Source organism: Trichosurus vulpecula, chromosome 2 (assembly GCF_011100635.1).
Source record: "Trichosurus vulpecula isolate mTriVul1 chromosome 2, mTriVul1.pri, whole genome shotgun sequence".
NCBI classification, from domain to species: domain Eukaryota; kingdom Metazoa; phylum Chordata; class Mammalia; order Diprotodontia; family Phalangeridae; genus Trichosurus; species Trichosurus vulpecula.
The window spans coordinates 4,307,548-4,330,731 of record NC_050574.1 but is presented as its reverse complement, the minus strand read 5'-3'; the positions used below and the strand labels follow the sequence as shown (position 1 = coordinate 4,330,731).

At 43.4% G+C, this 23,184-nt stretch overlaps 1 protein-coding gene across 4 annotated transcripts; it reads right to left on the bottom strand.

Annotated features, from left to right (window-relative positions):
* Window positions 1-11,398: 11,398 nt before the first annotated feature.
* Window positions 11,399-17,848, bottom strand: LOC118839951 (zinc finger protein OZF-like). Of its 4 annotated transcripts, XM_036747464.1 has the most exons (4): window positions 17,723-17,838; window positions 16,599-16,725; window positions 16,022-16,117; window positions 11,399-12,975 (listed from the first exon to the last, which is right to left on the bottom strand). In XM_036747464.1, exons 2-4 carry the CDS (start codon window positions 16,630-16,632, stop codon window positions 12,341-12,343), a joined length of 765 nt encoding a protein of 254 aa, XP_036603359.1. In that variant the 5' UTR covers window positions 16,633-16,725; window positions 17,723-17,838; the 3' UTR covers window positions 11,399-12,340. The 4 variants fall into 4 exon arrangements, with proteins under 4 accessions (XP_036603359.1, XP_036603362.1, XP_036603360.1 ...); XM_036747467.1 differs by lacking the exon at window positions 16,599-16,725 and having other exon boundaries at window positions 17,723-17,848; XM_036747465.1 differs by lacking the exon at window positions 17,723-17,838 and having other exon boundaries at window positions 16,599-17,653.
* Between the last annotated feature and the right edge of the window lie 5,336 nt (window positions 17,849-23,184).

Below are 23,184 nucleotides of genomic sequence, written 5' to 3'. Positions count from 1 at the left end.
GAATATGGGTAAAAAACCTGTACAATTTTGTAGAAATGATAGGATGGTTCAAGTCATTATTATCCCCTGTGAAAAAATACCCTTTGTGAAAACTGACCCTCCTCCCAAAATAACTACTAGAGGGGCAAAAGGGTCTTGCTCCATTGATAGAATAAAGTCAGGAGCTAAGGTATGGGTAAAACGGAAGCCAGATGATATTCCAAAGGCTGCAGAAGTTATAGCCCATGGGAAGGACAACACTGTAACAGTTGTCTATTCAGGGGAAAATAATTACCAAATCGTACCCCTGAACCATATATTTTACCGTGAATAGGTTATAATAATAGATTCACAGACTATTCTTTTTGTCCTTTGTTTTGGCTAACCTTGTTGCTAGTTTTGTTTCCTTCAGGCTTAAGCACCCTGCACTTTCCGGTGACTGCCTAGGCATGTAGCATTCTTGGAATTCCTGCCAGCTTGTTAAAGAAATGACCTCTGGAATGGGACTTTTTGGGGGCAGGGCCATCTCTACATCCAATTTCAGCATGAAGAAGCTATGGAAAATGAGACCTTCACCCCTCACCCCAAGATTTTGAGCCCCAATCGTTCAAGGGGGGGGGGGGAAATGATGATAGTGTTCTGTTTACTTATTTTGTGTTATCCTTGCTGTGTTGTTTTATTGTTATGATATTGTTGATCCTATGTAATGGATACAAGGATTTAGGGGTGGATCACATTTGAATCGTAAACCAATATTTAGGAATGTCACCAAATGATATGTTTTGCTTTATAATGAATGATATGTTTTAGTTTCCTTTGTAATTGGATCACAATGTATGTTCTAGGATACATGGCTGATTAGATTATGTATCCTATAACAAGGGGTGGAGTGTAGCCAGAATGGCCTTTGTTTTCTTTGAATGACTCAGCTTGCCTCATTGAGCCTCTGGACACTGTGGCTTGCTCTTCCGGGGCAGGAAGCCCAAAGAGCATTCCAGGAAGCAGACAACTTCCTGTGTGATGAGTCATGGGGCTGGCTGAGGGGAGGTGTTAACGGCTACGCTAGGGGGAGGGGCCAAGTCAAGAACCAATCGGCCCTGGTCGTTCAGGCGGTGCTTGATGATGTCAAAAACTCTATAAGAGGGGAGAGGACAGCTTGAAGATTCTCTTTTCCTTTTCCGGTTGGAGCCAGCGACAGTTACAGCGACAGTTACAGCGACAGTTACAGCTACAGTTGGAGCCAGAGGCAGTTACAGAGGCAGTTACGACAGTTACGTCAGTTACAGCCACAGCCACAGACACAGCTGAAGCAGGAGCTGCCAGTAGCAGAGCTGACCTACGGGAGGAAGCTGAACAAAGACTTCAGTCCAGTGGGTAATCTTATTACCATAGAGGGGGAAACATGATTTTGCTTTACACAATCATGCTTCTCTGTAGCCTCCTGGTTACTCTTTCAAGGCGTACTTATTGGGCCTGGAAGCTTATGATCAACATATCAAAATGGGGCTTCTGGTTCATGGGTTGGTTACTGTGGAGCCTAAATAAATGTTTTGATTCTTCTGCCTTCTACTTTGAGAGTTTCTTATATCCGGCGGTTCCGAACCTTTCAGACATGTTTATGATCCTCTTTGAGATTATAAACTCTGCCCTCCTGATACAAGTCTATAGGGCGTGGGCGGGTATGCTGGCGACTTCACCTCATCTACAACCCTGTGCAGTCTTCAGGGCATCCCCCAACTCTCTCGGTGGCCCACGCCAATCCCTCATTTATGCCACAGGTGTCCCCTTGGACAGCAACAAGGATCTTCCTGCACGTCTCCTCCCCAACCCATTTCCTGGGACTCCTGCTGACCACACCAGGCATTGTGAACCCAGACACCAAAGCACCCTGTGGTACTCCCTTGTGACACAGGGATTCCGAGGAAAGACGCTCACAAAGCCAGGGGATCGGTCCAAGCTTTCTTAAGGGATTTCCTTACAGCAGCAGAGTTCTCTGTCCAGAGGCTTGGTCCTTAAGCATTCTAGATGTTTCTGCTGAAACTACTTAGGGGAGCAGCGGATAGAAGTAGCGGGATGTGTGAATGCCCAACCAGCGAGAGCAGCTGCTAGCCTGCCTCACCACGTTCTTGATCCCCCAAGAATAAGGAGGAGTTCTTGTCCTAAGTACAGCCTGAATCCATTTATTCATAATATTCTAACTGCAGCCATGGTCCCCTTAAGGCCAACACTGCGTGTTTCTGTCGGAATTTGAGCCCACCACCTCTGGGGAAGGACTTAAATCACAGGATTCATTTCCAGTCCTCCCAACTCGTGGATAATTGACACATCAACCACAGATCTAAAGTCCTTTCTTTCTCTGTGACACTGTCATTGCGTAAATCATTCAAATTCTACAACAGTTCACAGGGATCGTCCCAGTTTCTCTGAAAATGTCCATTTTGTCCTTTTTGTGGCATAAGAAATTATCTTCCCTTTCACTCCTATACCACAATTTATTTCACCATTCCCCCACAGGTGGGTGCTGCTTTAGTTTCCAGCTTCTGGCTACTATGAAAAGAGTGGTTTTATTTTCATGCATATGGGTGCTTTTCCTCTTTCTTTGATCCTGTTGGGTGGGTGTATACACAGGTGAGTGGTAGAATTGGGTTGAAGGGCTGACAGTTTAATGACATCGGGGGCACAGTTTCATATTGCTCTCCAGAAAGCCCGGACCACTGCACAGCTCCACTGACAGCACAAGCAAAGGTGCCCATTGTCCTTCATCCCCTCCAATAGCTGTCATTTTCCTCTTTTTGCTGATCTGAAAGGTGTGGGTTGGAACCTCTGAGCAACTTTAATTTGGATTACTTTACTGTATCCCAAGAATGGTTTTTTAAAATATTGTATATGTACACCATTATTTATAGCAGCTCTTTCTGGTGGTGGCAAAGAATTGGAAATTGAGGGCATGCTCATCATTTGGGGAATGGCTGTGGTATATGATTGTGAAGGAATACTACTGTACTATAAGAAATGATGAGGGAGATGGTTTCAGAAAAACCTGGACTTACCTAAACTGATGCAAAATGAAGTGAGAAGAACAAGTAGAACATTGTTCACAATATCAGCAAATTGAATGATAATCAATTGTGAATGACTTAGTTATTCTCAGCAATACAAGGATCCAAAACAATTACAAAGGACCTGTGATGAAAAATGCTATCAACCTCCAGAGAAAGAACTGCTAGAGACTGAATGCCGATCAAAGCATGCTTTTTTTTCACTTTTTTTCTCGGAGGTTTGTTTTTGTTTGTTTGGTTTTTTTTGGTCTATTCTCTTTTGCAACATTGCTAATATGGAAATATGTTTTGAATGACTGCAAATGTATAATCTATATCAAATAGCCTTCTCAAGGAGGGGGAAAGGGAGGGAGAGAGAATTTGGAACTCAAAAATTTTTTTAAAAAGTTAAAAATTGTTGTCTACACGTAATTGGAAAAAATAAAACTTTAAAATTTGAAAAATAAAAGAAAAATCTGCATTGTTTTAATTATTAGTAAATTGGAGCCTTTTCAAGATGGTTATTGATAGTTTGGATTTCTTCCTTTAAAACCTGCTTCTTCATATCCTCTGCCCATTTACCTCTTGGGGAATGGTTCTGTCTTATAAACTTGAAAAACTTTATTTTCCTTTATTTTACTGGAGAAACTTATGTACAAAGATGTTCCCCTTCTAACTTTACTGGCCTTAGATTTGTTTGGGCAAAACCATTCAATTCTATATAGTCAAGGTTATCTGTTCTACTTCGTGATTCACTCTATCCCATGTAGCCATCGGTCTGAGCATCTAACTTGCTTAAGATCTCATTTAAAGTCATCCACCAATTTGAAGTTAATCTTGGCATATGGCAGAATATGTTGATCTACCCAATTCTTGTCAAACTACTTTACAGCTTCTCCAGGAGTTTTTCTCAAATAGTGAGTCCTCGCCCCATTACCTTGGATCTTTGGGTTCATCAAACACCATGGACTTGATCCCCTGACAAACCGATTTTTGAGCTGGTGCCAAATCATTATAATGATTGTTTTGTAGTACACTTTGATATCTGGCATTTATAGACATTGTTTCTTCCTGTCTTTTTCCTTGTTACCTTTGAGTTTCTTGACTTTTTTTTCCTTTAAATGAATTTCATTATTATTTTTTCCAGCTTTATAAAATAATCTTTTGGTAGTTTAATTAGCACAACACTGAATCAGTAATTTATGTAGTATTGTCATTTTTATTATACTGGTTCAAACCATGCATAAGCAGTAAATGTTTCCCCAATTATTTGGGTCTGTCCTTACTTCTGAAGTGTTATATAGCTGGAGTCAAATAATTACTGAATGTATCTGAGTAGATACACTCCCAAATATTTGGTGTTTTCTGAAATGATTTGGAATGGAATTTTTTCTTTTAGGTTCTTCCTCGTAGGTTTTGTTGGTAATATACAGGATGACTGAAGATTTTGGTCAATTTGTTTTATATCCCACAACTTTACAGAATTTATTGTTTCTATTAATTTTTGACCCTTGGGGTTTTCTAGGTAAACAATATCTTCAAAAACTCCCAATATTTTTGTTTCCTCTATTCCTATGTTTATTACTTTGATGTTTCTTCCTAAGAGTACATTTGAAGCATGAAAGATTTTGCTCTAGTCTCTCATTTTAAACACTATGTGAATCTTTATGTTTCAAATGTGTTTCTTGTGAGCAAAATCTTGTTGGGTTCAGTTTTCTAATCAATATTGCTCTTCTCTTCCATTTTATGTGTGAGTCCATCCCATTCACATTCATGATTATGACTTTTAAGTGTGTTATTTCCCTCCATTTGGTCTTTTTGTACTTATTCCTCACTTCACTCCCACTCCTCTCTTTAAAAAGGTGGCAGGAGAATTTGCCTACACACGATTTAATAAATAACATGACCTGTTTCCTCTTCATTTTCACTTTTCTCTTCTCTTGCTCTACCCCTGATCTCAATATTTAACTCTCTCTTCATTTCCTTTTGATTTTTCTTTTCATTCCTATAACATTTTAGTTTGTTTTACTTATGAACATTCCCTTATATCTTCTGGACTCACTTTTAAACCTGTCTCTCTCCCCCTCTTTTGTCCCTGTCCCCTCCTATTTCCTTTTGAGTTTACTGTATTTCTATATTGAGATCAATATGTGTATATGTATGGGTGTGTTCTACCATTAGATTGCACACCTTACAGAAGCCAGAACCCAGGACCTGGCATCAGGGAGACCTGAGTTTAACTCCAGCCTCAGACACTTACAAGCTAGCTCTGTGAGCCTAGGCGAGTCACATGACCACTCACAGACTTGGTTTCCTCATCTGTTAATTGGGGTTAATAGTAGCACCTACCTTACAGGGTTTCTGTGAGGATCAAATTAAATAATATATACAAAATACCTTGAAAAATTTTAAACTCTATATAAATGCTACATATATATATAATGGAAGTGAGGCTCAGGAGATGCCCATTCCTCTTACCTCTTCCTCCATGATGTCTTGCGCACCTCTTTTATTATCTACTTTATCAACTCTCTACAATTTACAAACTTTTTCATCCTTCCCCAAGCTTCCCATGGCTCCCCCTCTCACCACCCTTTCGGCTTATCTTTGCTTCATATTTTACAGGAAAAAAAATTGAAGCTGGGAGCCATCTCTAACTCATCTCATCACTCAGATGCCTTCTGCCACTATCTCCTCCTTCATCCCTACTCATAAGTAAAGCAAACCCTGCTACCTGCACAAGCAATACCATTTCATCCCATCTTTTCCAACAGATTGGCCCCTGTCATCCCCACTCTAATTTATCTCCAAGCATTACTGGTCTACTGTGCCCTTTGCTATTGTCTACAACCACACTCATATCTCCCCAGTCCTTGAAAGATCCTCATTTGGTCCTTCCATTCCTGCTATCATCCTCTATCTTTTCTGCCCTTTGCAGTTAAACTCCTTGAGGAGGCTGCCCGTAATTGGCGCCTCCCATTTCTCTTCTCTCTCCATCCTCTCTAATGTGGCTTCCAACTTCATTATTCTACTGAAATGGCTCTCCCCAAACTTTCCAGCGATCTCTTAACTGCCAGGCTTTGTCACAAAGCTCCCTCTTCTTGATCTCCCTGCAGCCTTCAGTAAAATTGACTGCACTTTTCTCCTTGATACTCTTTTGTCTCTAGTTTTTCAGGACATTCCTCCTTCTGGTTTTCTTCCTCCATTTAAGTCTGCTCTTTCTAAGTCTCCTTTGCTGCATCATCATATGGGCCACGGCCACTAAGCGCAGGTATCCTACCGGCCTCCTCCGGAAGCCGACTTCTCTTATCCCTCCACACTACTTCTCTTAGTCATTTCATCGGTTCATATAGATTTAATATCATCTCAGTCCTGATGACTATCAAACCTACCTATGCGGCACAACCTTTCTGCTGACCTCCAGTATCGCATCTCCAATTTAGAGCTGCCTTTAGATATCTCAAACTGGATGTCCAGTAGACATATTAAATTCAGTATGTCTGAAACAGAACTGGTTACCTCCCCCCTACATCTTCTGCACTTCCAAACTCCCCTGTTGCTGCCTAGTTGCCCAGGTTCACCACCCAGGTGTCATCCTCAGTTCTTTGCCCTCTCTCAGCTTCCATACCCAACATGGTACCAAAGCCTGTTGATTTCACCTTTGTAACACCTCTTGAATGTACATACCCCCTTTCTCTCCTTTGACACTGCCCCCGCCATGGTGCAGGACCTCATCACCTCACCCAGGCTATTGCAATAGCCTTCCAGGAGGTCTCCCTATTTCGAGTCTCTCCCTACTCTAGTCCATCCTCAATTCAGTCACCAAAGCTATTTTCTTAAAGCGCAGCTCGGACCATGTCACCCCCGATTCAATACCTTCCAGCAGCTCCTGTCACCTCTACAAACAAATCTAATGTCCTGGTGGGTGTTCAAAGCTCTTCTTAAGAGAGCTTCTCTACCCATTTTTACAGTCTTATACTATATATGCTCACACATACTCTCTAATCAAGTGACTTGGGCCTCGCTGCTCCCTTATGGAACGTCCTCCTTCCATATCCTGCTGGATTCCTTCAAGTCCCAGTGAGAACTCTGCCTTGTACAGCAAGCCCTTCCTTATACTCTTTAATGCAGGCCCTTCTCCAGATTGTTTCCTCTTTATCCCGTATGGAACTTACACGTACCTACTTGTTTGCCTGTTGTCTCTTCTGGAGGCAGGGATGATCTTTTGGCCTTCTGTGCATCTCCAGCATTTAGTACAATGCTGGCACATAGTAGGCACTCAGTAAACGCTTACTGAAAGACTAACTAAATGTAATGAAGATGTCTCTCGAAGGCAAAGAAATGGCTGAGATACTGATGCCTTCAAGGCATTGTGGTCTAAAATCTTCATTTGAAAATGACTTCCCTAGGGCAGCTAGGTGGCCAGTGAGTACAGCACCAGCCCTGGAGTCAGGCGGATCTGAGTTCAAATGAGACCTCAGATGTTTGACACACTTACCAGCTGTGTGACCTTGGGCAAGTCACTTAACCACAATTGCCTTGCCTTCCTCTATCAAAAAAAAAAAGAAGAAGAAAGAAAAAGAAAGTGACTGCCCTAGATTTTTAAAGGTTTTAAATGAGAAAATTGTAAATCAAAAGTCTGGAGTCTGTTCATGGAATAATTAAATAAGGACTTTTAATTCATTGGTATCATTGGCATACAGTGGAACAAAACTGCTTTCTAATAATATCCTTTCTTAATTTCTTCTGAGTGCTACTCTTTCATTTTAATACTACCAATTTGGTTTTTCTCTTTTAAAAACATCATGTTAGCTAACAGTTTGTCAACTATATTGCTTTATTTTAAAAGCTGTAAATTTTTACATTCAATTTTTTTGAATTTTATTACTTTTGACTTTTCAGAATTATTCTGTTGGTGTTTTCTTTCTAATTTGTAATGTAGTTTTTTGGAGGGGTGTTTTTAGCATTTGTGTATAAATTCCAAATTATTTTGACTGCTTCAGACGAAAGTGAGGTTCCACCGATGTGCACTTCCCACATCAAAGATCATCAAAACCTAAAGGTACCCCTGGCCTTCTATCTCATTTGACATGATGACCACGAGGACTGTAGGGTTCTGAGGGGTATTGGTATCACCCTGCTAACTGTATTACAGGCAGTTGAGTGGCATAGTGAATAGAGCAGTGGTCCTGGAGGGAAGACCTGCATTCAAATCCAGACTCAGACACTTTGCTAGCTGTGTGATCCTAGGCAGGTCACTTAAACTATCTGCCTCAAGTTTTTTTTTTCTTTTCAATTGTAAAATGAGGATAATAGTATTCATTCCATAGGGTTGTTGAAGGATCAAATGAGACAATATCTATAACGTCCTTGGCACAGAGTAGGTATGTACCAAATGTTTGTTCCCTTCCATTTTGCTTCTCTGTTAGGATGCTTCAAGCCCCTTCCAATTGCTTATTTGTAATAATCCTTCTCCTTCTGTTTGTATTTAAAGTTTCTACTCAGCTCTAGTGTTTTTACCAGGAATGTATGGAAGTCCCCTACTAAAGTTTCACTTTTTTCCCTTATGGAATTCTTCTCAGCTTTGCAGGGCAAGCTGTCTTGGCTGTAAAACTATCTTTAGAATTCCATGTTCCAAGACCCCTTTATGGTCACTAGGAGAAGCTGTCAAATTGTGTGATCCTGAGTATATCTCCTTAGTACTTAAATGCTCCATGCAGACAATTGAAGTATTTTTCTATGAAGTGGGAGCTTTGGATTTGAGCTATAACATTCCTGGGACTTTATCTTTTAGGGATCCTTTCAAGAAGGGATCAATTCCTCTAATTCTTATTTTGTACTCTGCTTTTAACAGATCTGGGCAATTTTCATTTATTTCCTGAAATGCAGTGCTGAAATTCTCCAACTGATATAAGGTCAAAAATATGAATAGGGGGCAGCTAGGTGGCGCAGTAAGTAGAGCACCGGCCCTGGAGTCGGGAGGACCTGAGTTCAAATCCGGCCTCAGACACTTGACGCATGTACTAGCTGTGTGACCTTGGGCAAGTCACTTAACCCCAATTGCCCTGCCAAAAAGCAAAAAAAAAAAAATATGAATAGGCAGATTTCAAAGGAATACAGAGTACCAATGGAATAGAGACAAGTTATACAGCTGAGGCAGAAGTAAATCGCACACTTGATGAGGTATTGCACAATTTCTCCAATTCTCAATACTGGTTAGGATTTTCAGGTTTGTTTTGAAAAACTTGTGGGGATTGACCCCTGAACCTTAAGTATCTGAAGAAAACTTTTCCAGGCAGTGATCACTTCTTAATAACTTGGCAATACCACTGAACTTCCTTTTCTCAGTCTGGATAGAATCACAGCCATACCCACTTCCCCTTTAGATTTTCACCAATCCCATGCTTTACCAATTTGCACTACCCACCAAACCACCCCATCATTCTGCTTTATCCTCTAATTTGGGGGTTAAAGTTTTGGGATCACAGACTCCTTTTGTAATCTGGGGCCACCTACGGACCCTTTCTTGGAATAATGTTTTTAGCTGGTGAAATATGCTTCCTACTTCACCAGGAAGGGAAATAGAGAGACCTAGATGTTCAGAGCAGACCAACACATGGATATGTTTTGTTTGTCTCTGCTTATTGCCTACAAGAAAGGTGGGCTTTGATGGGAAGAATATGGGGGGGGGGCGGTAAAGGGTTATATCAATGGGAAAAAGAGGTTAAGCACCTCAAAGAAACAAAGTAGACAAAAGAATGAGGGTTAGGGGAAAACAAAGAAGTGCTAATGATACATGCTGTCATTGGGTAGAGGGCTAGACTTCAGGTATGGTACATTATCATACTTCCCGGCTAAGACACTAGGTGGGTGAACTGGGGAAAGGCAATTAAACTTTGCCAGTCTATTTTCTCAACTGTAAAATAATAATAAGCACCTTACAAATATGTCATTTGATCCTCACGACAACCCTGGAAGGTAGGTGCTATTATGGCACCCATTTCATAGATAAGGAAACTGAGGCAAAAAGAGATGAAGTGACTTGCCCAGTGTTGCACAGCTCATAAATGTCTAATGCTGAATTTTTACTCTGGTCTTCCTGACTCCAGGCCCAGTGCCCTATCCACCATGCCACCTGTCTAGGAGAAAGTAGCTTACCCAGGATGTGCCTGCCATTTGCATCCTAGCAATCAGTTTCGTCCTATGAGTAAGAAACATTTCCTGAATGCAGTTGCTATCAAGAGGTTTGTCTACTGCGTGGATGATGAAGTTATGCTTAAGACATGCCAGGAAGTTACCAGATGCTCTGCTTTTAGCAGAGAGAGTACCAGAACATAGCTAGAAAATGGCAGCCCCCCATCACTATTGTAACAATTATTATATTATTAACATATTAATTATATTAATATTATACATAACTACATAGTAATTATATATATAATAATTATATTAATATTATATCACACTATTATAAACCTCTGGGCCAAAGCCCCTGCTCCACACTGACCTTTGGAACCTTCCTTTCCTATGGATATTGTTGCCCACAGAGCTCAGATGGGCAAGGAGTCACCAACCAGAATCCTCTGGATAAAATGGAAGAAAGTCTGGCCTTCCCTCTACAATGACACTATGCCCTCCAAACCACCAGGCACTGCCTGGATGGTTTGTATGGATGATGCCTCTACCACAGGGTCTTACCCCCTACCCACCCCCTAAACAATGCATTTAGACAGTCAGTAACAGCTCCCTGCCAGATCCACCCTCCTCTATGTACTGAATCCCCAATGACACAGAATTTCCCCTTCACTTTGCTCCCAAGCACTTACTACAATGCTTAGAACACTGTAAGGACTTGATTAATCTTGGAATCATTTTATTCATTCATTCAGTCTATGACAGAATGGAGATTTATTCCCCCAAACCACTCATCTTTCTCCTTTCTGCCCAGGTGGACTCCAGCGACAAAATTCACCTCTCCTGCGACCTTCACCTAAACATTCTCCACTGTTTCCCCCAGCCTCTGGAGTTCCCTCACAGGAGCTGACTCACGTGACCAATGCTGCCACAGCCCCCTTTGCACCCACTCTGCTTGTTATTCACATCCAAAGCCAAGGGCCTGCCATGGGTTTCATCCAGCCGAGTCTCAGGGATGATTCTGTGGTCAAATATGTCTCAGGCCGGGATTTCCTGTTCCTCCTGCCTGTTGTTGTTTACATGAAGTAAAGCAGAATAATGAAACCAGAGTAGGAAAGCACACTCTATGAAAACAGCACATCATCCCTCAGGAACAGGTCCAGAAGAGGTCAAAAGCTGACAGGGAAAAAAGAGAACCACCCTGCTTACTTAAGAAACTACAAATAATGGAATACCAGGCATTCGAATTAATTACTTATGATATTTAAATAATTATGTATTTATTTAAAAATTTTTTCTCTCCATTCTGAATTCTCTAAAGTTTTTCATGCTGTCATTTCATTCGCTCTGAGTCTTTTGAAGCTTATTAAGAGTCCCTCCCCACCCCCATCATTAAAAGTTTTCCCATACTTATTACATACTAAAGTTTTTTTTTTTATTTCAGTGTGAATTTGCTGGTGATTACTAAGGGTTTCACACTGACCAAAGGCTTTCCCACATTCACAACACCCAAAGGGTTTCATTCCAGTATGAGTTCTCTGATGGCTGATGAGGCTTCTCCTGCTAGCGAAGGCTTTTATACATTCATTTCATTACAATAGTTTAATCCAACGTGAATTCTCTCGTGGTTAATAAGGTTGTCCCTTTCACTGAAGGCTTTGCCACATTCATCATATTGAAATGGTCCACTTTCGTGTGAATTCTCTTATGGCTATTAAGGTTGCCCCTCTCTCTGAAGGCTTTGCCACATTCATTACATTTAAAGGGTTTCACTCCAGTGTGGATTCTCTGGTGGGTAATAAGATATTCCTTCCGAATGAAGGCTTTCCCACATTTATCACATTCAAAGGGTTTCATTCCAGTATGAGTTCTCTCATGGATAATAAGGTGTGCCTTTCGAAGAAAGGCCTTCCCACATTCCTTACATTCAAAGGGTTTCACTCCAGTGTGGATTCTCTGATGGCTAAGAAGATTTCTCCTCCAAGTGAAGGCTTTTTGACATTCGTTACATTCAAAAGGTTTTACTCCAGTGTGGATTCTCTGATGGCTAATAGGGTGGCTCCTCTCAGTGAAGGCTTTCCCACATTCATTACATTCAAAAGGTTTCACTCCAGTATGAATTCTCTGATGGCTAATAAGGGATGTCCTTATAGAGAAAGCTTTGCCACATTCATTACATTCAAAGGGTTTCACTCCAGTAAAGATTCTCTGATGATCAGTGAGGGTTTTTTCGTAGTTAAGGATTTCCCACATTCACCACATTCAAAGGGTTTTCTCTGAGAATGAGTTTTCTGATGTCCAATACATGTTGCATCATCACTGAAGCTTTTGCCAGACTGGGTAGATTCAAACAATTTCGCTCCAGTGTGAGTTCTCCGATGTTTACTCAGTGTTTCCCTATTCCTGAAGGTTTTCCAACATACATCACATTCAAAGGGATTTTCTCCAAAATGAATTGTCTGCTGTATATTAAGATGTGATTTTTTGCCAAAGGCTTTCTTTCCAAATGTATTATACTTCTGGAATCTTTCTTTCCATTGTGGGAAAAAGATTGGCCCCAGGTTCAAATGACTAATCAATGTACTACATGCATGTACATTCCTTGTATTAAAAGGTTTTTTTGGAGTGGTTGTCACTTGTTGGGACTGTCTCTCCTGGTGGCCCTCCTGTCTCTCTAATCTAATTTCCCATTCCTCAGATTCTCCCATCCTGCAATACCAGTTACTATCCCTTGGCAATCTTTCTTGGGCCAATGTTCCTGAGCAAATGCCCTCAGTTAGAACTGAATCCTTGGTTTCGCATCTAGCCTCCCGACTCAGGTAATCTGAAATAAACAAAACTGTGTCAGAAAGTTAGGACGGGCTCAAGAGCCACAGTAAGCTGTACACAATAAAGATCCTAAGCAGCATGCACAATCCTCTTTTTGTTTGACTGTGTCTATGGAAATGACCATTTTATTTCATGTTTGTTAAGGTAAGAATAAAAATACATAAATTTCTAGTAGAATACATTATTTGTTGGTAGATGTAAAGGTAGAAACAAAGGAAGGGGCTGAGAAAATCACTCAATGAGAAAATGATTTGTAATCTATACTTACGTACACCATCTCTAGCAGAATTGATTTTTTTCTCTTAAAAAGCTGATGTGTATTTATTTGAGAAGATATGAACAGTGCTATCCTCCTCCTGACAGAGCTGGTGAACTCTAGATGCAGAAAAGGCTTGCTTCGAGGACGTGACCAATATGTGAACTTAATTTTTCAAGAAGGTTTGAGGAATCTGACGTTGGGAAAAAATGTATGCTAATGTATATGTATGTAGCCACAGGGCTCCAAGTTTAGGCCACAAACCAGGGGAAGCAGAGGGCCCACTGCAGGGGGCAGATGGCACTGACAACCTGGGGGTGAACCCCCAGAATGGAGGGCATGATGTATGCAAAGGAAACAGAAGGGTGAAAGGAGGTGGGGGAGCAGCAAGGGAAATTAAAAAGCTCCATTCAGGAGGAAATGGAACAAAGGAGTGGGAAAAGCTTATTGGAGGAAATCTGGCCAGAGGTCAAAGGAGGGAAGAAGGCACATGATTCTGTCACAGGAGTACAAGGCAGACACCTGGAGAGAAGGAGGCACCAGACGATGAGCCTGGGAAAGGAGCAGAAGAAAATGAGAGTGCAGTGAGGAGGGCTTCGGGTCCCCAGGCATCCGCTGCAGTTCCTTCTGCCCAAAGTGGAGCACCTTGTAATGTTCTTGATGGACTTGGCATGGTACTGGACATAGGGGATAAGAGAGCAAGAAGTGCAGAGTGACTCTTAGGATGGGAGCCTGAGGGACTGGAAGGAGGGCAGTGCCCTCGACAGTCACAGGGAAAACAGATGGGAAGCGGGGACGAAGATGTTTAGAGGGAAAGATGAGTTCAGCTTTGGACATGCTGAATTTAAGATTTCTACTGGGTGTCCAATTTGAGATGTCTTAAAGGCATTTAGAGATGAGATAGCGCAGGTCAGCAGAGAGATTGGAAAGGAAAGATCTGAGAATCATCAGCATAGAGATGGTCTCTATCCATGGGAGCTTAAGAAGCACAGAGGGAGAAGAAAAGTGGGCCCAGGACAAACATGTGGGATCCCCATCTTTAGTGGTCTTGAGATCAATCAAGAACACAATGTTATAGAAATCTAGAGACAGGCAGTGTCAAGAAGAAGAGGGGGATACAAAGTGTCAAAGACTGCAGAGAAGCCAAGGAGGATGAGGACTGATCAGAGGCTACTGGAAACTCTGGGGAGAGCAATTTTGGGACAATGAAAACATCTCAGGCTAGACTACAGAGTTAAAAAGACAGAGGAGAAAAGAGGTGGAGGCGCCATTTTGGACAGCCTTCATGAGGAGTTTAGTCTCCACAGCTAGTGGGGATTTACAGAGCGAGTGAGGGGTTTTTTGAGGATGGGGGAGAGAGAGACATGGGCGTGTTTATGAGCAGCAGTGAAGAAGCCAGCAGACAGGTAAGACTGAAGCTAAGAGAGAGGGTGGGGCTGAGAGAAGGCGCCATGTGCTAGGGGAGGCAGGATGGAACAGGGTCACTTGTGGAGGTAGAAGGGTCTGCCTTGGAAAGGAGAAGGGCTACTTCTTCATTGAGATGGGGTGAAGGAGGAGAGAGTGGCAGAAGGCATCTGGGTTATGTGAGGTGAGGAGAAGAGGAAAGGAGGGAGCTACTGCCAAATGCCCCCCTTTTTTCAGTAACACATGTGACCAGGTTCTCCCATGGGAAGGTGAGAAGCAGAGAGCCATGGAGGTTGGAAGAAAGGTCACTGTGGTGAATGGGAGACTGAGTCACTGGGAAGGTTCAAAAGGATTGCCTTGCAACAGGCAGGACTGAGGTGAGGTCACTTAACATAAATCTGTAGTGGACAGAGTCAGCAGGGTTTCATGATTTTTTTCTACCAAAGGGAGACTGATGAGCAAGAAAGAGAAAATACATTTCTCTTCACTGAAAAAAAATTCTAAATAGCTTCAAACTACATCAGGAAAAAAGGAGGCCCAAAGAAAGGAAATGATTTCTACTTGAGGAAGATGAGACGATGATAATTAACAAGAGGGAGGAATTATAGGTCATCCAAAGAATTGACACGACTCCATTAGCAGCAGAGCATCATTGCTTTTCACTCTTTTTGCCAATTTGGAGGAACGGATTTAAAGTGGCTCTAATTTGCATCTGGAGCAGTGAGGCAGCACAGTTGATAGAGTGCCAGGCCTGGAGTCAAGCACACCTGAGTTCAAATCCAGTCTCAGACACTTCCTGGCTGTGTGACCCTAAACAAGTTACTTCATCCTGTTTGCCTCAGTTTCCTCATCTGTAAAATCAGCTAGAGAAGGAAATGGCAAACCACTCTATGATCTTTGCCAAGAAAACTCCAAATGGGGGAAGTTGGACACAACTGAAACGACCAAGCAAGAAACAAGAATTTGCATTTCTTTCAAATATTATTGAAGTAAAGCTTTAGATCAAGAGATTTTTTCAATGTTCTTGTTCTTCTGAAAGTTTTCTTGGGTTATTTATCTCTCACAGACCGAAGACAAGCAATGAAAAACGGAAGATGACAACTCAATGTAATTTAAAGAATGGATACTGCAAACTTTTTCTCAAACAAGAAGAAGAGAGGACAGACTTCTATCTTTGGTAATGCCAGCATGTGGAGACAAAGAGCTCCCCAGAAGGTAGTTTTCCTCAAGTCAAAGATAAGACAATTAAGGAAGGAAGCAAGTGTCACACAGGCTGGGGGCCTTGAGAACTCTTGGGCAGCAGCTCAGAGCTCTGCTCCCTGAGTGACCAGCTGCTCAGCTGCTTCTAGCAATGCCCCTCAGCCCACCTGTCCTCACTCACCTGGGCAAGGGCCTCTGGGGACTCCTGCCCCCAGCGTCCATGGCGCTTCTCCTCTCTCCAACGGGGAGATCACTTCAGGCTTGGACACTGGAAGCCCTGATCACAGGGAGAGAGAAGAGAAAGGACCTTTTTCAGGGAAAGAAACGAATGCTAAGAAATGACAGAGAACAGAGGACAAGGGGCCTCTGAAGGATGTTCCCTGTTGCATTCTGTCGGAGTGGGAGAGCCGGTCACATCTCCTTTGGGCTCAGAAAGAAAACCAGTGTCAGTGGGATCTTTGCATTTCTAAAGTCTCAGGTCATTTCCAAGACTCTTGGACCTAAGGGAAGAGTGTAGGAAAACCAGTCTTAGGGCCAGCCCAAGGGAGTTCCATTCATACAAAGCCAAAAAAAAAAGGCATATAAAGACTCCTGGAAAAGAAGGAAAACATCTAATCAACAGGCACCGATGGATTTCAGACCGTCCCACCCCCGTCACCATTCCTGGACATTGAGCAAAATCCCACGGCAGCCCCTCACACCTCAAGGGGCAGACGGGGGAGAGGGCAGAGCCGCCCCACGCACCGGGCTGGCCTTACCCACAGACACCGGGTTCTCGTAGTTCTCCAGCATCACATCCCGGTACAGGTCCCTCTGGGCTGGGCTCAGGCGGCTCCACTCCTCCCAGGAGAAGTGCACGCACACGTCCCGTTATGTCACCGGACCCTGAAACAGCAGAGGCGCCCCCGATGGACCGATGTCCACGCGAGACGCAGGAAGCAGGCAGGCGGGCGTGGGTCTCTCACGTCCCTGGGTCTGGAGACCCCGCGCTGACCGTGACCGCTTCTGTGAGCAGGGCCAGGAGACGATGGAGGGGGTCTGGGGGAAAGGTCTGGAAGAGGGGGCAGGAAGGAGAGAAGGAGGGGGGAGCTAGCAAGGAAGCAGAAGCCTGGGAGGGCAAGCCCCGAAGTGCCCAGGAAGACGGGCTGGGAAAGGACGGGGGCTCTGGAGAGGAAGGGGCGCCCAGCAGCTGCAAAGCCAGGTGGCAAAGGCCAGGAGGAGAGGCCTTGGAGGCGACCTGGGGGCACGTGGGAGGCAGGAATTGTCAGCCTTGAGGACCCTTGAAGAGGGGCACCAACAGGCCCCGCCTTGGATCCCTCGCGTTCTGGGGGGCCTACTCCCCACATGTCAATCACTGGGGCACAAGAGCGGGGAAGAAGCTCCATTGATTAGGCGCCCGCCGTGGGCCGGACCTAGCTGGGGAAACCAGGAGAGGCCTAGGCCGTCCCTGCCCCCCAGGAGCTCCTGGTCTGAGCAGAAGAAACCCCGCCCCCAACCAGGGCCCCGAGGGGAACCTTGGGGGTGGTCAGAGAGGGGAGGGGAGGGGGGCGGGGCTCGGTGCACGTGACTCCACAGGGAGGGCGGGGCCAAGAGAAGGGGAAAAACAAACACCACGTGACCGGTGACGTCACCTGCCCCCTCGGGCTCACAGGCTGCTCTGGAGGGGACGAGGTCAGAGGTCACAGCCTCCGAAGCCGAGAGGAGAGAGCCCGAGCCTCCCGGGAGGGCAATGTCCGCGGGACGAGTGAGGAGAGACGCGCTGCCCAGAACGCCGCTCACCCACGTACTACAGCGACGCTTCCGCGCGCCTGCGCGCCCGGACCCGCCTCAAGGCCCGCCCTCAGAGGCGGGTCGTTCCGCCCCTGCGCATGCGCTGGCTCACCCCCGCCTGAGGCCGCCCGAGCCCTGCGCTCAGCCTTCTCTCCGGGATCCTCATTCCCCCTCCAACCGCACGCTGCGGGGCGAGGCTCCTAAGGGCACGAGAGGACCGAGAGTCACTCCTCCCGACCGGTGGATTTCTGAGCTGGAGCAGGCGCATCAGCAAGCGGGGAGGGTGAGGGCGGGGCGGGGCGCAAACTCTCGGCCAATCAGAGCCACCAATGGCAGCACCGCCTCAGTCCCGCCCCAACTGTCCATACACGGGCTCATCCCTGTCATGGACACCGAGCCCCTTCCCCCCCCCCCCCACCCGCTTCCCAATCACAAGTCCAGCTTTCCTCTCTGACCCGCCCCAACTCTCCAATGACAGGACGCTTTCCCTTCCTTTCCCGCCCCCAAGTCCCCAATCCCATCCCTTGCTTCCCGCGTCCTAATTGTCCAATCACAGGCCAGATTCCGTTCTGGACCGATTCCCTCTGCCCCGCCCCAACCCTGCGTTCACTGGCCCTTCTTCTCTCCCGCTGACCACACCTACCTGTCAGTCACAAGCCCAGCTGGTGGCTGTCGGGCTTTCAGGAGGGCCACGTGCCCCTGCTCTTCTCAGAATCAGGAGAGACTGCCTCTGGCACCGTCTCATTCTCGGGACTCCGTAAACCCGGGTGGCTCCTAGTGCCCCCAGGATGGAGTGCAAACTAGTCCGCTTGGCGTTGCGAGCCATTCACAGCCTGTCCTCCTCCTCCCCGTCCAGCCTCCCTTCCGCACAGTCCAGGCCACATATGGGCACTTCCATTTCCAAACTCAGTGCCTTTACCCTGACTGTGCCCCATACTTGCAATCTGGTCCCGCCTCAAATCCAGTTTCTGCGTGTCCAGTCTTGCCCCATCTGCAGGAGGCCATAGCTGCTCACCCCCACTCAGGCAGGTCCCGTTCCATTTACACTGGATGGATGGATGGATGGATGGATGGATGGAATAGGGAGAAGACAGATAAAATGGATGGATGGATGGATGGAAGGAAGGTAGATGGATGAATGGAAAATGGATGGATGGATAGATATATGTCATAAGGAAAGCTAAATTCCTGAGCTCAGAAAGGTGACTTTAGGCAGATGCAGACTCAGTTATAAAATTAATACAGCATAAAGTCAATTACACTGTAGAATCAATACAACAGAAATCAACAGAGGTAATATTAATTTTGATCTTTTCAAAAGGGAATCAACAGGTTAGCACAAAGGGGTTAAAACCTTGCCAAAGGAACAAATATCCTGAAAATTAGAATGGATGAAAGAGAAGCTAATGATTTCATGAGAGAACAAAAAACATTAAAACTAAATCAAGACCGAAAAAAAAGAAAATGTAAGGTACCTCAAAAAAAACCTGACCAGGAAAAAATACAAGGAGAGAAAATTTGGGAATCATTGGATTACCTGAAAACCATAACCCCACCCCCAGAAGAGCCCAGAAACAATGATTCAAGAGAACTGCCCAAATCTCATAGAAAGAGAAGGTAGGGTAGAAATAGAATACAAGAAAGAAAGGAAGAAAGAAGGAAAGAAAGAAAAAAAGAGAAAAGAAGGGAGGGAGGGAGGGAGAAAGAAAGAAAGCTCCCAAGAACACTGCCAAATTCCAGAGCTTCTCAGTCAAAGGAAAAATACTGTAAGCAGTCAAGAAGAAAGTATCCAAGTACTGAGAATCACACATAAAATCTAGCAGCCACCTTTATAAGGGAGCAGAGTTTGGAATAAAATATTCTACAAGTCAAAGGATATATAATGACAAATAAAAACAATTTGCCCAGCAAAACTAAACATAGAAGATAAAAAGTGGATTCCTAATGGGAGAGAGAACTTCCAAGCAGTCCTGATGAAAAGCCCAGAGCTGTGTAAAAACTCTGAAGTGTCAACACAGAAGTCAGATAGAAATAGAAAAAGGTAGACATGAAGGAACAGTCATAAACTAAACAATAAATTGCTTACGTTACAACATAAGGAGATGATACCTGTGTCACCTCTGAACCATCAAGGGTCATAGAAGGAATCTAGTCAGACAGAAGGCCTGGGAGTTGTTCTGTCATCTCTTGATGATATTGAAAGAAGAAAGGCAAGGGAGGGGAAGAGGAATATATTGCAGAAGAAGGAGAAAGGAGAAGAAGGATGAGAAAATTGTCTCCTGTTATTGGGGCATGCAAGTAGAAGTCTACACAAGCAAGGAGGAAGCTGACACTTGAACCTTACTCTCATCTGAACTGGTCAAAGGAGGAAAGAGCACACATATATGGAAAAACATTTCACTCAAGGGGGAAATAGAAGGGAAAGGGGAGAAGGAAGATAGGGAAATTTGAGGCTACAAGAGATTAAGGGAGGGATTAGTTCTGTAAGAGATGAATAAAACTTTTTGTTTGCTATGGAAGGCAGGAAAATAAAAGGATTAGAGAGAAAATCTTGGGAATGTTGATTAACACTTCACTCCCAGGGATGTGAGTGCCTGCTTATTAGCATATCTAAAGGCAAACAACTCCTTCCTTGTACTTTGGATCAAATCCACAATCCCAAAGGCTGGAGGAGAATTTCATTCCACAACAGACTCTTGTGTCAACCGTGAAGGAAACTTAAACATCCTGGGTTCAAGGATTTGGGGGCAGCTAGGTGGTACAGTGAGTAGAGCACCAGCCCTGGAGTCAGGAGGACCTGAGTTCAAATCTAGCTTCAGACACTTGACACACTTACTAGCTGTGTGACCTTGGGCAAGTCACTTAACCCCAATTGCCTTACTTTCCTCCTTAAAAAAAAAATTTGGAACTCAAAAAAAATATCAACTGAGAGAATTCCTTTAAAGGATGATGTGTCATTCTATAAAGAAGATGAGAAATGTGGCAGGAGTGTAGAACCACATGGGGTTGGGGTTTAGATGTTTTTCAGATAGGCTGTGAACCCTGAAGTGCCTAGACAATGGGAGACAGGAAGGAAATTCAAATTAGAAACAGTGCATTAAAACCTTGCATTTGTCTGAGCAAGCATACTCCATTAGGGAGTGTTAAACCTGAAAATTTGGTTGAAGGAAACAACAGAGCTAGGTGATAGAAAAATCCATGTTGTTTATTATTTTCCCTTAAAGCATAGCGGAGCTAGCTTACTTGTACGTACAAGGAGTCAGAGTATAAACTCTGGCTGCCTGAACAAAGCAATGAGAAAACTTATATACGTTATTTTAGCAGAGCTAGCAAGCCTGTATGACCTCATTTTTATGACCCCCATGTATGTTTAGCCATGATACAAGAAGAGGATTTTCCTTAATGGAATAGATTGTAAATACAACAAATTAGATAGTTGTCAAAGTGTCAATTGTATTTGCAACCCCAGGATCTCTGTGTTTAATTGGCCATTAACATTCCACAACATAGTATATGCCCATAAAATATTAAGATAAGGAAAAGTCACATAATTCAAGATAGTGTCTGGGGTCAAGGTTTTCACCCTTAATGGCCATGGACAGAGCAAGAAATGCTCCATCTGGATTTGTTGATATAAGATAGAGATATCTCTGAGCTTACTCAGAGAACAAAGAGACTGTTAGGATCAGGCTTTTCTTCTGGTTAAGTAGTTCAGGCCCTGAGTCTTACTGAAATTACAAAAATGATATAAAATAGTATAATATTTTCCACATTTCCTCCTTTTGGTCAAAGGTAAGCTGAAAGCTTCACCTGAAGACCAATTAAGGTATGGAAAAACCTCTATCTTCCTCAGGGGTAAAGTTGTAAAAAATCCTTATCTAGGTGGATTCAGGTTTTTTTTTTCTCTTTCTGTGTTTGGACATCCCCAGAGATGCACAGTAATTATAAACTACTTGTAAACAAGCAGGGGGAGCAAGTTGCAAGGGGTATCAGTAGGGAGCATAATGGGGAAACTAGAACACCTAAGTAAAATAAGCTAAAGATACCAAAGGTACAAGTAAACAGTCTTGGGAACGCAAGGGACTCAGAAAGGTAAAGAGCAGTTCTTTGTTCAGGTTCTGGTCCGGGCTCTTGGGAAGGTTGCCTGTGTCCGATGCTGTCCCCTTCAGGCTCTTTGAAACCGGAGGGCAAGGTGTCCTATGGGCTCAGATGTCCACTCAGGAGCACGGGCAATCATCAGATATGACAGAAGGATCAAGGAGTCCATATCCACAGGTTGGCAGCTATAGAAGTAGTCAGATCTGACAGGAGCTCTCAGAACACATGTAATTTGATAATTGAGAGAAAAACAGCACACCATAGGTCCCAGCCACTCAGGGCTAAGTTCAAACAGTACAAATACAAAGTAGCTTTAAATCCCAGTTACATATTTCCAATGTCCATTTAAAGCAAAAAAAAAAATTTTTTTTTCAGATGCCTGATTGTGGTTATCTGGTTCCTAGATAGTAAAAGAGAGTTCTGCTTCTCTGGTTCAGATCTAGAAATCCTCAGACAATTCTAACTTAATATAACTTAATCACTTAAATTTGGCTCTCCTTCTTTTAACTTCAGAGTATTTCAGTTCATATATCATCTACTGTTTCTGTCCTTACCTAAATTTTGTACCTGGTATAAGAGTCCTTTAAAATATAAAGGTCCAACCATAAATTGAACTCATCTTCCTTTTAAAATCATCAGACAGATACTTCAATAAAGGAGATATAATTTCACTTGTACTATCTCATACAATTTTCTTGTACAAAAATCCACATTTAAGATCTTATTACCAAAACACACTAATTAACTTGAATTTCCATGACTGATAAATTTTGGAGCCAATCATACACATCTGTATATAATTCTTAGAGGAATCAATTTGGTCCTATTGCCTTTTCCTCTCAAAATTTGCTATCCTATTTAATTAGACATTTATCACATTACATCTTTGTCTTATTACTGTGTCTAATCATTTCCTCCTTTTGGAGGATGTTATCTCTATATCCTTCTGATCTTTATCTGGCCATGAACATAGGTTAAAATTGTAAGCTATTCATTCCTGTATCCTATTATAATAACTCAGAGATATTCCAATATCCATCTATTACCTAATAGATTTAGCATTATGCTTACAAAACTTCTTGATAATATAAATTTGCTATGAAAGAAACGAGGGACAATTTCATATATCTTAACAGAAGGAAAGAACTTCCTTAGCTCTGTTTGATTCCAGGCATGAGTCATATCTGTTAGCCAATCATATAGCCATTAGATGCTGAAAGCAGGGCTTAGGAGTAATCAGGTGGGGATTTTCCTTTTCAGAAAGGAAATAGCAGAATTGGGAAATAGAGTCAGGAAGATCCTACTTAGGCTGTGTCCAAGGTCGTCTTCAAGACTTTTTCCCAGGCATAGACATCCGCCTTTAAGAATTCTCAGTCTGTAATGCCTGCCATTCCACTACTGGCTTCATGTGACCTATACCTGTAATCAGAGCTTAAAACAATATTAAATTGTAGTCCCATAAAATCTTAAATAGCA

Bases quoted from the DNA above. Each gene is read 5' to 3' on its own strand.
- LOC118839951 (XM_036747464.1), bottom strand. From the start codon at position 16,632: ATGCTGGAGAACTACGAGAACCCGGTGTCTGTGG. The intron at 16,118-16,598 runs GTAAGGCCAGCC...CCCTGTGATCAG, and splicing joins CGAGAACCCGGTGTCTGTGG to GGCTTCCAGTGTCCAAGCCT. The intron at 12,976-16,021 runs GTGAGTGAGGAC...TGTTTATTTCAG, and splicing joins CCCCAGAGGCCCTTGCCCAG to ATTACCTGAGTCGGGAGGCT.